Genomic DNA, 13,291 nt, shown 5'->3' on the forward strand with positions numbered 1-13,291 from the left:
CAGCCAGGGAAATGATCAAATCGGTCAAAATATCAGCGCGCAGCCTCCCATCGGCATGTTTGCGCCTCCGCAGGTATCGTCCGCAACACCACCGAAACCCCTCAGACCAAAACCGAGGCATAGCTACGTCGTTCCTATGGAGTTGATAGGCACACAAAAAGCCCTTGGTAATTGGTCATTGCTCAAAACTATCGGGAACATTCGCTGATAACATTTCTTCTAGGCCCAGACAACTGGAACGAATACGTATACCTCATGGAGCAGCTCTGGACCGAAGAAATCACCTTTGACGAGTTTGGCGTGCGCACGAAACGGATATTCCAAATGTTCGATGAGAGTATTCGGAAGAGGTTGAACAATACAGTGGCGATGAAGATGATAGTGCCGCGGCTAGAGGAATTACGGGAGAGAGGTCAATCGACTAAGGGTACGGAAGACGTCTAACTTAGGCTCTAGAAGGGCCATCGGCCTCGCACATCATGGTAAGGTTGTGGACGCGGGACAGTAGGAGTCATGCATGCAAGATGCTAGACAAATTCAAGTCTATTCCAGAAGTACTCGGTGGTGCGCGCGTAGACGATCAATCCCAAGAATTCGCGGCATGGCATTCAAAGAGCTGATGACCGCCGCCTTCGCTTGTATCCATCCTCGTACGCTTGCTTCTTCCTCAGTCTTTCCAACCACAAATCGTCCTCACAACGCTTGCCGCTTATCAAGGCCTCATATGTTCCGTTGTCCTTCCAAAGACGGTCCAAGCCCATGTATATGCAGAGCAAGTCACCGTTTGGTACCGTGTAGTTTATCTCGTCGCGAAACTGCTGCGTCGCTACTTCAAGTTTCAGAAGTGACTCTCGGATGGCCGTGGCACTGATTGTGGGACAAGCCGTAGGAGAAGGAGGATTGGCGTTCCGATTGCTAGGGATGAAGATGATGTAGCCGCGTTTGCGGGTTAAGCGTGTCCACTGGAGCATATTCTTGGTGAAGTGACAGCGAGCTAAGATAGTCGCGAGCGGGTGCTTTGAAACTCTCATGTCTGGAGATACATATGTTAGCAACAAGGTACGACCCAGCGACACCGGAAAAGAGACTCACCGAACGAGAACGACCCGTTTTTCTGGACACCCTCGGGGAAGACCTTGCGCATCTTGGTGCAAGGCCAGCATGGCCAGCAATCCGGAGTCGCATTCTCCTTGCCTATCCATTCTTGACCTTCGTTCCTCATCTCTTTCCACTTCTCACATCCTTCCATCTGTAGCAGGCCACTGCCGTCCTCAGGCACAAAGTCCATGGGTCGTGTGACATCACTACCAATGCACGTCCTGCCATCCCAACCCCACAGTCCGTTGGCCATACTCTTCTGGGTGATGTGGTCGCCTCCGTACAGCGTTGGAAAGGAGACTTTGAAGCCATCCAACTTCGCTAACCGCTTGACTGTTGTCATAAACATGTCCAACCTGTCGTCATCGTCCTCTGGAAATACCCACGCGAATCTCCCTAGCACCTCGTCTTTCCAGAGTTGACGGCGCTGGTAGTGCGAGAGTATGAATGCTTTACCCTTGTTGTCAGTAACATGATCTTTGGAATCTAGACAGTCGTCACTGAGAGCAAAGATCATGACTGCGATGGTATTCGCATCCGTGTTTAGATAGGTGTGCCAGAGAAGCGCGGCGTGACCTGCATGTGGTGGATTGAAACATCCGGGGTAGATTATAATACGGTTCTCCCGGCCGCGTTGGAGCTCAGGTCCTGGAGATCTGGTGAAGATGCCCGGCGAGGGGTCGGGGAATCCTTGCATGTCTTCGTATGCGCGGTGGATGTAGTCTTCTAGATGAATCGCCTGTGACTTAGTCGATCTTGCGGTACCTACAGATGAGCTATGCTGGATGTTTGCGGGTCTGGAAATGTCTGCGCCCACAGCCGAGTCGATCTGGTTTAGCTCGACAGCATTATCGTCGTCTCGATCGCTAATTTGCTGCACTACTTGAAGTTTTGTATCATCTCCAGAATCTATGAGATTAGTCTTGTCGAATTGAGCTTTCTCCATGCTCGGCTTATAATACAGAATGCGCGACTACCTTTGGAGTAGAAAACCCAAATGCAGAGTGCGCACAGTGGGAGTTCTTCAAGGTCCGTGCATCGTCGCTCGTAGTGCTACAAGTATTCACTGGCGATGTCATATTAACAGCAGAGGTGAAGCAGGCTCTCATACTATCCCAAGTCGCGATAGACAATATCTTGTATACCCCGTAAGGGACAGCATGGCGCGATGTTGTATCATGAGAACGATTTGCAAGGTCCCGAGTATGGCGTTGACGGAAATCTTCAAGCTTGAAATGATACTCTGTGTGAGTGTTCGAGGGTAGCGCAGTCCAATGGACATGAAAGCTTCGTTGGCAACGTCAGACGAGTGCAAGGAGACATGGTGCAAACCATGGATATTGTTTAACGAGCTCGATCCTTGGGTTATAACTAATAGAAGTACTGCTGTTCACAGCTAGTTCCAGTGCCTTCGTTTCAAAAAAGCTCATCGCTTGGTCGTCCCTGCGATACATTTAGGCGTAGACTACAGCTGAGAATTGCTGCCTGCTCAGATAGTAGCCCTTAAATCAACCATACGCATTCGGTACGCCTTCCGCTTGCGTGCGTACCCATATCAGTTGTTCTCCACAACGAGTGAGGAGCACCGGACGGCAACCACCGTTATCGACTTACCAGCCCACCAATGTACACATCCATAGTCCTACGCAGAAGACTTGAACCTCGAGCGCGAACCCCGGAAGCACTGGACGGGCTTGGGTGTAGTAACAGTTTCTGCATTACTTTTTGGAAGGTTCTTTCTCGATTTTACACCGCCTGGCCGAGGTCTGGAGCATGCAGATAGAGCTGTCAGAAGGCGATAGTTTCAAAGACTGCATTTAGAGCATTGTCGGTCATGTCCGAAATCGATAACGCAGCGTTGCGGCTAGCGGGAACTAGTAGGGCGTCGGAGTAACTTTCGATGAGGCTCGAGTGTGATTAGTGAAAAATCGCTGGTTAGTCGTCCAAAGTGGGCAATCCGGAGGTTGTGGAGAATGACGGCTCCATGGTGTGGGGTATCGGACGATGTCTAGCGTTGCAATCGACCGAGGCCCACTTCAACGAGAGCCTCATGGGTTCGAGACACGAAGTGCATATCGCGCCTATGTAGTGCGAAGATGTTAACAGACGCTGGGAAGACTAGCGATCCGTGAATATGTGTGATACTATGCGCTAAGAAAAAACCGGGAGAATGAATTTACCATTTGCAACCCTGTGACACAGCCGGTAGCCGCGGCTTGCTTCTGCTCGCAGGACGGTACCTGGCTCCTCTGTTTGCGGTAAATGCACCGGCATGCTCGTCGGCCGCGCATTCCATCTGCTTTGTCTTGCGCGTGCAAATGTCAAGGTTGCGACACAGGCACGTGAGCAATGTTCTTGTGGTCTGTGTGCTGACCCGCTGAATCCTGGAGAGGTCTGGAGAAAATTTTGGAGTAGTCTCCACAAGAACGCGTCGCTACGAATGAGACGTGAGCCCACAATTCTGACAGTTGGGCCGGGCTCGATGTCGTCCCAAGCTTTGGCGAGGGCTTGGATTGTTGGGACAAGCAGACTCAAGGTGCCCAAGACATCGCCGCGCGTACGCTATCGACTTCGCTGGTCTCGTCGAGGCTTGCCGCCGACGTCGTTCACTGGCTAAGGCGGCACTGCGATGAGCTTCCTACATCCTCTGGACGTGCCGGGTACCTCTCTCCAGATAGATTGCGATCGTGATTCTGGCGGAGATTCGAATGAGCTGACATTTATAGGAAGGAAACAACGGGAAGGACCTTTGGCGGCATTACAATGGCGCCTTGCTCCCTGCCTCGGTGGTCGCGCCAACATGTGCCGGGATGCAGGCGGCTGGCGGGAAGGGTAACTTGTGCGCCGATCGGAGCTGGGCAGCGTCAGCTTAACAAGCCGCAAACCTCGATCGCACCAAGCACATGCAGCTTGAAGCCTTGCACTGATCACGGGGCACCGAGTACGGGATACCTGCCGCACTACTGTGACGGCAATTGCGCCTCGTGCGCCGTGCGACGCAAGATACACCGGAAAACATGTAAGGGTGAGCTGGCGGCGCCCTTCACCAACCTCGAGTATAGAGCGGGCTGGCGTGACGGTTGCTCGGAAGACAGCCGAGCAATGTAACGCGGTGGCTTGAGCTAGGGGAATCACATGGGGTCGAGAATGCGGAGGGTGAGGTCATAGACGTCGGCCTACGCGAAGCTTTGGGGTGAGGGCCAAGCCCCAGGACTTAAGCGTGGCTAAGATAGCCGCAGCACGCTTGGGCAGGCTTACTCCATGGGGAGAGCTGGAGTGGGGATCCTCATGAACGATAGCACTAGCGCGTGAAACCCCCTCCTCCAAGGCTGTTTCTCAATGGCTGACGCGAGCCAGGATCCCGGGGTGCTCGACCGTCGCGACGGTGGTGCCAGTGAAAGAGAATCTGGAAAAACCTAGGTGCCTGTCGGAGCCTCTTACAGCTGGCGTGCGCCGTTGAGGCTCCACTTTTAGGCCTCCCTCACTCTCCGAACTCCCCCAGGTATAAGATCGGCTGCTCATCTCCCCCGCCATTTCTCTCTACCTCCACTGCTCTCCGCAACTCCTTGCAACTTGTCTTTACTAACTTCGGAGCCTGCGAGACATCCACTCCACCATGGACGCAAAGGACACCGGCGTCAGCCACATCCCTGACAAGGAAGTAGCCTACTCTGCTGAGAAGGAAGCTGCCTATGACCCGGCCAACGAGAAGGAGGCGCACTACACGCCCGCCGCGGAGCACATCGCTGATACAAGCGCGCGCCGCGAATCTGTCGCCCACAACATCATCGAGAACCCTCTAACCCGCCAGTCAAAGGCCGAGTGCGTCAGCGCTGCTGAGCGATGGGCTGCCACCCATGGTTTGGACGAGCACGCCGCCCTCTTCGGGAAGGCCGCCCTTATCGCGCGTGATCCTGAGCGCTTCGAAATGCTCACCGACCTTACCCAGGAAGAGCGCGATGCTCTTATCTACGAGCGCGACCACAAGTGGTTCGGTTCCACCATGATGTGGTACTCGATTGGTCTGTGTGCCATCGGCGCCGCCACTCAGGGCTGGGACCAGACTGGATCCAACGGAGCCAACTTGTCCTTCCCTGAGGAATTCGGTCTTCTCGGATCGGACAGGGGCGAATGGATCATCGGACTTATCAACTCCATCATCTTCTTGACTGCTGGTCTTATCGGCGCTTTCATCGTCGACCCCCTCAACAAGTATCTCGGTCGTCGTGGAGAAATCTTCGTAACCGCCATCTGCCTGACTGCCACCCCCATCGGTTCCGCATGTGCGCAATCATGGCAAGGGCTCTTTGCGGCGCGCTTCATCATGGGAATTGGAATCGGCGCAAAGAACGCCACTGTCCCGATCTACTCTGCTGAGATTGCGCCTCACCGAATTCGCGGTGCCCTAGTCATGTTCTGGCAGTTGTGGGTTGTCATTGGTAGGTTGTACCATCCGCGTTGTCGACGATATGTTATTAACTCCTATTCACAGGTATCTTCCTCGGTTTCTGCGCCAATGTCATCGTCAAGGATACTGGAGCTATCTCATGGCGTCTACAACTCGGTTCTGCTTTCATCCCATCCTTTATCCTCATGGTTGGCATCTTCTTTTGCCCGGAGTAAGTGAAATTCATCACGGTCTACCATATCAAGCATATACTAACAAACGCTTTTAGGTCTCCTCGTTGGTTGATGAAGCATGGCCACATTGCCAAAGGTTACCGATCAATGGCCAGACTGCGCGCACACCCCATCATTGCTGCTCGCGACTACTACTACTCATACGTCATCTATGAGACTGAGCTAGCCGTTGCACGTGGAGCTGGCTACTTCGACCGCATGTGGGACTGCTTCCGCGTGCCTCGAATTAGGCGTGCCAATTACGGTGCTTCGACTGTCATGATTGCCCAGCAGATGTGTGGTATCAACATTATCTCATTCTACAGCTCGACCATTTTCACCCAGGTTGGCTTTACCGATGACCAGGCTTTATACGCCTCTCTGGGTTACGGAGCTCTTCAGGTCGTCTCCACGATTCCTACTCTGTTCCTCATCGACACCAAGGGACGAAGGACCCTCTGCATGTGGGCAAGTACTTCCTGACCTTTGCGAGACTGATCTTGTACTGACTGTGTGCTAGACCTTCCCCTTCATGTGCATCTTCCTACTGGCTGGCGGTTTATCCCTCCTTAACGACAGTGGTAGTCAAGCCTCTCAACTCGGACCGATCGTCTTGTTCATCTACCTCTTCACGATCATGTACTCGCTCGGAGAAGGACCAGTTGCGTTCCAGTACTCTGCCGAGGTTTTCCCTACCATCCAGCGTGAGCAGGGCATGGCTTGGGCTGTCTGCATCAACAACACCTTCGCCGGAATCTTGTCGCTCACCTTCCCTCGCATGGTTTCGGTCATGACGCAGACAGGCGCCTTTGGATTCTACGCTGGTCTCAACCTAATCGCCTGGTTCATGATCTTCTGTTTCGTCCGCGAGACCAAGCAGCTTACGCTTGAAGAATTGGACCAGGTCTTCAGTGTGCCCACCAAGCAATACCTCCACTACGAGATCACCCAGTCGGTGCCTTACTTCATCAACAAGACGGTCCTCCGCCGAAATGTGCCCAAGCCCCCTCCGATTATCGAGAAAGGCTACGCTACTGGCGCTGTCCCGACTGCGTAGATTCATATCCAAACCAGCCAGATGATTTGAAGTTCCGCTTCTACAGGACGCAGGATTATGTAATGCATTCGTTAGTGTAAATAGCACGCGAAGCTCTCTGAGCAAATAATGAATACCCCAGTGTGAGTTGCTCACACGCTTGACTTGATTTAATGTGTAATGTTCCCGTATGATTGAGTCTATGTGTGCTTGATCGAGTTCCATTCTGGAGTATAGCCTAATTGTTCGATGGAACGCGATGCACTCCCTAATACATCATGATCTGTTCCACGTAGACGGTTCGCCTTAAGTAGTCTGCTTGTCACACCCGAACATCGCTATACGCTAGAGATAGCTCCTCCCGTGCATGTCTACCGAAAGTGGGGCCTCACATGGGAAGCTTCAGCATTGGCCACCCCTGCCGATCTTAGCTAGTGCGGAGAGACGGATCTCGCGACTTGTCACCTCTGCAACTCCTCGTACACCATCCATGCTCCATTCGCGACCTTAGGATTTAGATTATCGGCTGTCATCATGTCTCTCATCGAATTCAGAGCTCACACGGTATCGCAGACCGAGCGGGTGTTGGGTGGAAGAAACGTTATGACGATCGGATGACACCTTGAAATGGAAGGACCAACCGGTGATTGATCGTTCACAAACGCACTATCGGCCTTGCAGTCCTGCTTCAGACTTAGAAGACGTGATGCGACAGAGCGGACATACTCCTTCTCGTCAGCCATCATCTTCAATAACTCACGCTGCAATCGTTGGCCCAAGCTCAGACTCCAGCTACAACAAAGACGATGAACAAAGTCTTGTTCCTCGCGACAAGTAACAAAACTACAAAGATACGCGAGCGATACCGGAGGTCCGAGGTTATACAGCTCCCCACGGCATGGTCGTGGTTGCAACAAGGGACCTGGATGCCGAGAGAAACGGAAACCGTGGATCCAGTGTGACACTTCACACCCGAGAACGTGTTACGAGCAGTACTTTTATGACGGTACCCGAGCGATAGAGTCACGACGCACGGCTTCCCGCCGTGCACGATCACATGGCACAACGTACGAAGAGCAGCTGGTGGACATGGCATATCAACGTGGGCTTGACTCCTCGAGAGTTGAACGCGGGCTGACTGGTGCCTATATGCGTCGACTGTGAGTCCTTGGAGATGAGTGAACGAGACTATGAGTCAATCGGGTGGTATAAAAGCAGAAGAGCAGGAGATTTGTGTCGTTCAACATCACAACGTGAAAGTCGTTCATATACACACGTACCACAACCTGTCGTCGGAAGTTTCAGTATAAAATTCACAGTATTACACCTACATCGAGGCAACGCGAAGATGGCTTGGCAACCAAACTGGAATGTCGAAGAAATGAACGCTTTGGTGGAACGGGTCGGGGAACTCAAAAATGAATTAGATTCCGAGATCACGCGTCACGGCGATACACCAAAGTGGGAATACCCAGTGAGGACGATGGAGATGATTCGACAGATGCGTGACCTCCGCGAAGCACACCAAAAGCTTCTCCGTAACGATCTTGCGAAGCTCTTGGAATGGCCGAGTGCACTTATGAGCCATCCTGCCTACTTTTACGAGTCCAGCCCTGGGACAGAGAACTTCCCACGCAGCGAGAATTGGTTCGAACAGATCGGCTTCCACCAATATCACACCACATATAGTTTCTCGAACCGTTGGGATAGGGCGAAATTTGACGTTGCATTTTACGTCCCTGACGATTTGAAAGCTGGAGCCAATGTCCCCGTCATGTGGTTTTTTCACGGGGGAGGGTTTGTATGAGACACTGACTACGTGGAGTCTACTGTGAAACATCGCTAACAAAAGACAGTGCACGGGTGCAAACGACCACATACCTTGGTTTGGAGCGCCCAGTATGTTACACGCTCGGAAGCGAGGAGCGATCATCATTGCTCCTGACTACCCTCTTGGCCCTGAAGGCAACTACGCGGACATTTGTGACTCTATCCGCGACTTTTTGAGATGGTACAAAGAAGATGGATACTTCAAAGACGAGAAGGACGACTCCGAGAGCAATAGCTGGCAGGAGCGGATCATCAAGAAGATCAACAAGAAAGACATCACCATCGACAAAGATCGCGTGTTCGTCGAAGGTGAGAGCGCTGGCGGCCATGCAGCAGTCATGGCATTGTGGATCAACGCCGCCAACGACGGGCCGAAGCTGAGCGTCAAGTCTTGCTTACTGCGTTACCCTATGTTAGTTCATTACGCGCGAGACTTCCCTCCCGAAAACGAAAACAATGGCATGGTCATTTACATGGGCGAAAAGTTTACGCAAACGGATGTCACCCAACGCGCCAAAGACATTGTGGCTGCGATCAACGAGCTAGAGAAATGGGGATTAGTTCCTACACGCAGCAAAGGGTACGCTCCGCAGAACATGTCAGCTACCTTACTCTTATCCATCACCAAGCTATGGCAGTCAGTTTTCCAGCGTAAGCACGGTGAGAAGATTGGAGGGCCTGTCGACCCTACGAACCCCGACTACATGGACTGCCTCGAACGAGTCGATCGATGCGTGGACACCGTCGACCACGACTATCTCCCACCAATCGCCATGTATCACGGTTCAAAAGATCCCAATTGTCCCATCAAATACACGGAAGAGTTCCAGCAGATCCTCTTGAATAAGTACCCCGTATATCGACGACAGGGTGCCTTATCTCTACGTGAGGTCAGTTATCTCAATTGGAAGTATTCATTCATGAAGGTGGGAGAAGGGAGTTCAAAGAAAAGAGAGTTGGCCTGGCAGCCGATGGACGAAGTCGGGCATGCTTTTGATTACGATTTGGATACGGATCGGGAAGAGTTCTTGAAAGCTACATATGAAGATATCGACAAGGTCTGGCTGTCTAAGGATTGAGCCTCGCGGTGGACTGGGCTATAAGTCCTACGGATAGTGAGGAAGGAGATAGCTGAATCTCTAGATATATACACCACTTTCATTGACGGATGTTGGCATGTGCAGGTTCAGTCATTGCATTATCATACTAGAATGAAGCTCTAGGAGCCAAATGTTACTCGGTCTGCTTTTGCTGGCTCTGGAATCATGAATTAGAGGCACACCATGCTTGACCTTTGGTAAAGCCATCCCCTACGTATTCCAGAGGTTTGCCACATCTTGCAACTCAGGTTATACCACAGTGTACAAGTTGCTACCGTCTGCACCACTGAACCAGCTGTTGGAAAGAATCTTCATCCAGACGCCCATTGCCCTCTTTCTTCCCGCACTAACCATACAAGGTCCCCTTAGTACGCTCACTAAACTGCGTCTCGTTATGAAGATGCTGAGTAACATCCATAGTAGTAGTGATATGCTCCCGACTAAGCTTCTCCTCCTTGCGACTAGCCAACAACCTAGCGATCTTGAGGATATTCTTAATCTGCCGTCCATTCAGATCCATACGCGCCAGCTCCGTAAGTTCAGCCTTGGAAATAGTGTGTTCCTGCGACGACGAATCGAGGAAGTTCTTCCAGACCGTCTTGCGCGAGTCGATCGTGAGACCGGGGTAGTCGAGCGAGATGTGGATGCGCGATTGGAAAGCTGGGTCGAAGGTCTGGACGCGGTTGGTCGTGAGGAACATGGTGCCTTCGTAGTACTCTAGGACGCGAAGGAAGATAGAGACGAGTTTGTTGCGCTCGAGCTCGTGGAGAGAGCGCTGCTCCAGGAAGACGTCAGCTTCGTCGAGGAGGAGGACCGCGTTCCAGCGGCTACACATCTCAAGGATGTCTTGCAACTTGGTCTCTACCTTCCTAGGATCGAAGCCAAGATCGCCGGCGCTCATCATGTAGAGAGGCACTTTCATTTCTTCGGCGACTGACTCGCTAGTGAGAGTCTTACCCACGCCGGGTGGGCCACAGAGTAGGATAATCATGCCTTTGCCTTTACCTTCAATCACGTCGTCAAACGTATCGCGGAACTTCCGTTGAGACTCCGTGAAGCCTAAGATGAGCTCTTTCTGGTTCTTTGGGAGCACCAACCTATCGAAAGCGTCGTCTTGCCACTCAATGTCTTTAACGCAGTTTACGAAGAAGTTCAGCCAAAGCTTGTTCTTCAAGCTGTAACCACGAAGGAGAGGTGTGCAGATGAGCTTCTGTTCAGTTGTCAAGGGCACGTGTTTGGCTGCATCGTCCTCGTCGGCAAATGCGCCATCTAATGGCATGCCACTGTCGTCTTCATCTTCGAACTCATCCTGGCCCTCGTCAATTTCTTCCTCGTCGTACTGACCCGGAATAGGAGGAAGAGGTGGCGGGCCCGGATCTTTCTGGTTCAGTGGCGTTACAAAGACCGAATGAGTAGGGTCGAAACGGTTCCAGCCGTAGGTATCGATGATAATCCGACCCTTCACGTTGTACTTGTCTTTGTTCCCGAACCCACCCTGCCTCCATGCGACACCCTGGTATGCCCTATAGTTCGGCCCAGCGAGAGTTTCCGCTTTGACACCCCGTTCGATGAGGCGAGTGCGGATAGCTTCGCCCTCGGGATGGAACTCGATCGGGTACACACGCAGATTGGTGATAGCGCGTGTGCCGGTATAGGCGGCGATAGAAAGGTTGATCTTGTTGGAACCAAATTTGGCGCCATCCCAATCAACATACTTACACGTCAGCCAAAAGCAGGGTGCACCCTTGCAATCCTGTCCATAACGCGTCTCGACTAGAATCATGGCCGTCTCTTGACCGTCCTGTCGGGCAAAAACAGTCGCCCCAGGTTGATACAGCGTCCAGAGATGTTCGTATGTCATAACCTTCTTGTTCTTCATGTCTTGTGATGTATCAATCATGCTCTTGAATTCCGTGGTGAGAGTCTCTTGGAGCAACTCAGCGTGGGCTTTGGTTGTGCGCTTGTCCTCTGTCTCCTCGCCAAGCTTGGCGATAGCGTCCTGCAACTCAGTCCATCGATGAATTAGTGGCTCAAACTTGCCTTGAAACTCAAGACGATTGAGGCCGACAGTGACACCAGGGTAGTTCTTCAGTACACCAGCGAGCAGCTTCTTCAGCAGCGGGCTCTGAACGACAATGGAGTGAATAGACAATACTCGTCGGGGATCGTTGTAGACCTTGACGTTTCGCACGAGTAACGCCCACTTTGCGGTCTCGTCGTTTTCGACGGCTTCCCCAAGGTCTTCGGGGATCTCTTCTTGCCACTGAAAGCGGCCCTTTTTGTCTTCCTTTCCGGAGTACAAGTGCTTTAGGCCGTTCTTCATTCCTGGTTTGTAGAGCTCCTCGTCCTCGGGCTTGTCTTCCGGAATGTCACTATCGGTGGCGCCATTTTCAGCCTGCTTTCGACCTTTACCGTTGACAAAAACGTGCTTGACACCGTTGGTCTTGGCTTTTGACTTGTTCTTTGAGGTTGGCTTATCTTCTTCGGATGATGAAGAGGAGACCGATGGAGAGCGAGCCTCGCGCTTAGCCCTATTGCGTTGCTCCAGAGCCATGAGCTGGCGCAAGTAGGCCAACTGCTCAGCGCGCGCGTCTTCTTCAGTGGGCGAGTCGCACATGACGAACTCTCTTCTTGACGAGTGCTGTTGGGATGGAGTGGATTGAGGCGACTTATTCCCGTCGATATCGGCTTGTTTGAAGTACTGCAACGGTATGCTGAGTGGAAGGGAGTATTAAAAGCCTTGAGTGGGTTCAGGAAGAAGTGAGAGCGTAGTGCAGTAAGAGAAGCTGGGAGCCGTGCTAGTCGAGCGTGAGCTGAGGCTTCGTTTCACCGTATTATCGAAACTGTCGAACGATGAAGTGAGTTCCGGGTCACTCCGATTATCAACTCAAGAGATGACCGTAAAGGAAGAAGGTGAGTGGACTGAGAATGAAGCAAGAAGTACCTCGCAAGGCTATATGTAGACAGCCAAGAAAACCGGTCAGCCTTCCTGTTGCCTGGTCGTGCGGCAATACAGTGGAACGTCTGCCTGCTGCAGGTTTGGTAGCGGAAGCCTTGTAGAAGGGCTGCAAAGTTGTCGATTTCAACTACTATGAGTAGCTTTCACATAGATCTTTACTTACTTGGTATTGAAAGGGCGATGCGTTGGCAGTGCCGTCGGGTCACACAAGGCGTCAGCGGTGGCGTCACTGCAGCTCTTGGATGCCACCAAAGCGAGGAAACGTGTTGCACAGCCTCACCCGAGTTGCTCTCTGCCTTCACCATGTTCGAGCCACGTTTGCAATGCATCATGTCCACTACTGCTGATAGCGAACGCGAAGACGCGACTTCGCCTCCGGATCATGGTGTTTGGACGTCTGCTCGGTTGTGTGAGAGACACGGCTTGTATTTGCAAGCCGATGCATGCGATCGCGCTGTCGTGACAGGAATGGGGAGCCGAATGCAAAGGTGAGATGGGATGGAATGGGAGATGGTCTGCGCGTAGCTGGACGCGTCGCGAGGCAGGCAAGAGATGAAGTGTGGCGGTGCGCCTACCCCGCGACCGGCGTCGGCGTTTGAGCCCCACGCGATCTTTTTCATTCCTCCCATGCGCTGGTCCAATATTTTT

At 52.3% G+C, this 13,291-nt stretch overlaps 5 protein-coding genes across 5 annotated transcripts; 3 read left to right on the forward strand and 2 right to left on the reverse strand.

The window, feature by feature from the left end:
• Positions 1-55: 55 nt before the first annotated feature.
• J4E93_003021 (uncharacterized protein) lies at positions 56-444 on the forward strand (the record flags this gene model as incomplete). Its single annotated transcript, XM_049340961.1, has 2 exons — positions 56-167; positions 224-444. 2 exons carry the CDS (start codon positions 56-58, stop codon positions 442-444), a joined length of 333 nt encoding a protein of 110 aa, XP_049201843.1.
• Positions 445-608: 164 nt separating this feature from the next.
• On the reverse strand, positions 609-2,044 carry J4E93_003022 (uncharacterized protein; the record flags this gene model as incomplete). Its single annotated transcript, XM_049340962.1, has 2 exons — positions 609-1,033; positions 1,093-2,044. The coding sequence occupies 2 exons, from the start codon at positions 2,042-2,044 to the stop codon at positions 609-611; spliced, it is 1,377 nt and encodes a 458-aa protein (XP_049201844.1).
• Positions 2,045-4,714: 2,670 nt separating this feature from the next.
• Positions 4,715-6,775, forward strand: J4E93_003023 (uncharacterized protein; the record flags this gene model as incomplete). Its single annotated transcript, XM_049340963.1, has 4 exons — positions 4,715-5,537; positions 5,591-5,717; positions 5,775-6,186; positions 6,239-6,775. The coding sequence occupies 4 exons, from the start codon at positions 4,715-4,717 to the stop codon at positions 6,773-6,775; spliced, it is 1,899 nt and encodes a 632-aa protein (XP_049201845.1).
• A 1,880-nt stretch (positions 6,776-8,655) lies between these two features.
• J4E93_003024 (uncharacterized protein) lies at positions 8,656-9,663 on the forward strand (the record flags this gene model as incomplete). Its single annotated transcript, XM_049340964.1, has 1 exon — positions 8,656-9,663. The coding sequence occupies one exon, from the start codon at positions 8,656-8,658 to the stop codon at positions 9,661-9,663; it is 1,008 nt and encodes a 335-aa protein (XP_049201846.1).
• A 367-nt stretch (positions 9,664-10,030) lies between these two features.
• J4E93_003025 (uncharacterized protein) lies at positions 10,031-12,301 on the reverse strand (the record flags this gene model as incomplete). The annotated part of the gene is made up of 1 exon (XM_049340965.1): positions 10,031-12,301. The coding sequence occupies one exon, from the start codon at positions 12,299-12,301 to the stop codon at positions 10,031-10,033; it is 2,271 nt and encodes a 756-aa protein (XP_049201847.1).
• Positions 12,302-13,291: the final 990 nt, after the last annotated feature.

This window comes from Alternaria ventricosa (genome assembly GCF_023758065.1).
Source record: "Alternaria ventricosa strain BMP 2768 chromosome Unknown scaffold_4, whole genome shotgun sequence".
Taxonomy (NCBI): Eukaryota; Fungi; Ascomycota; class Dothideomycetes; order Pleosporales; family Pleosporaceae; genus Alternaria; species Alternaria ventricosa.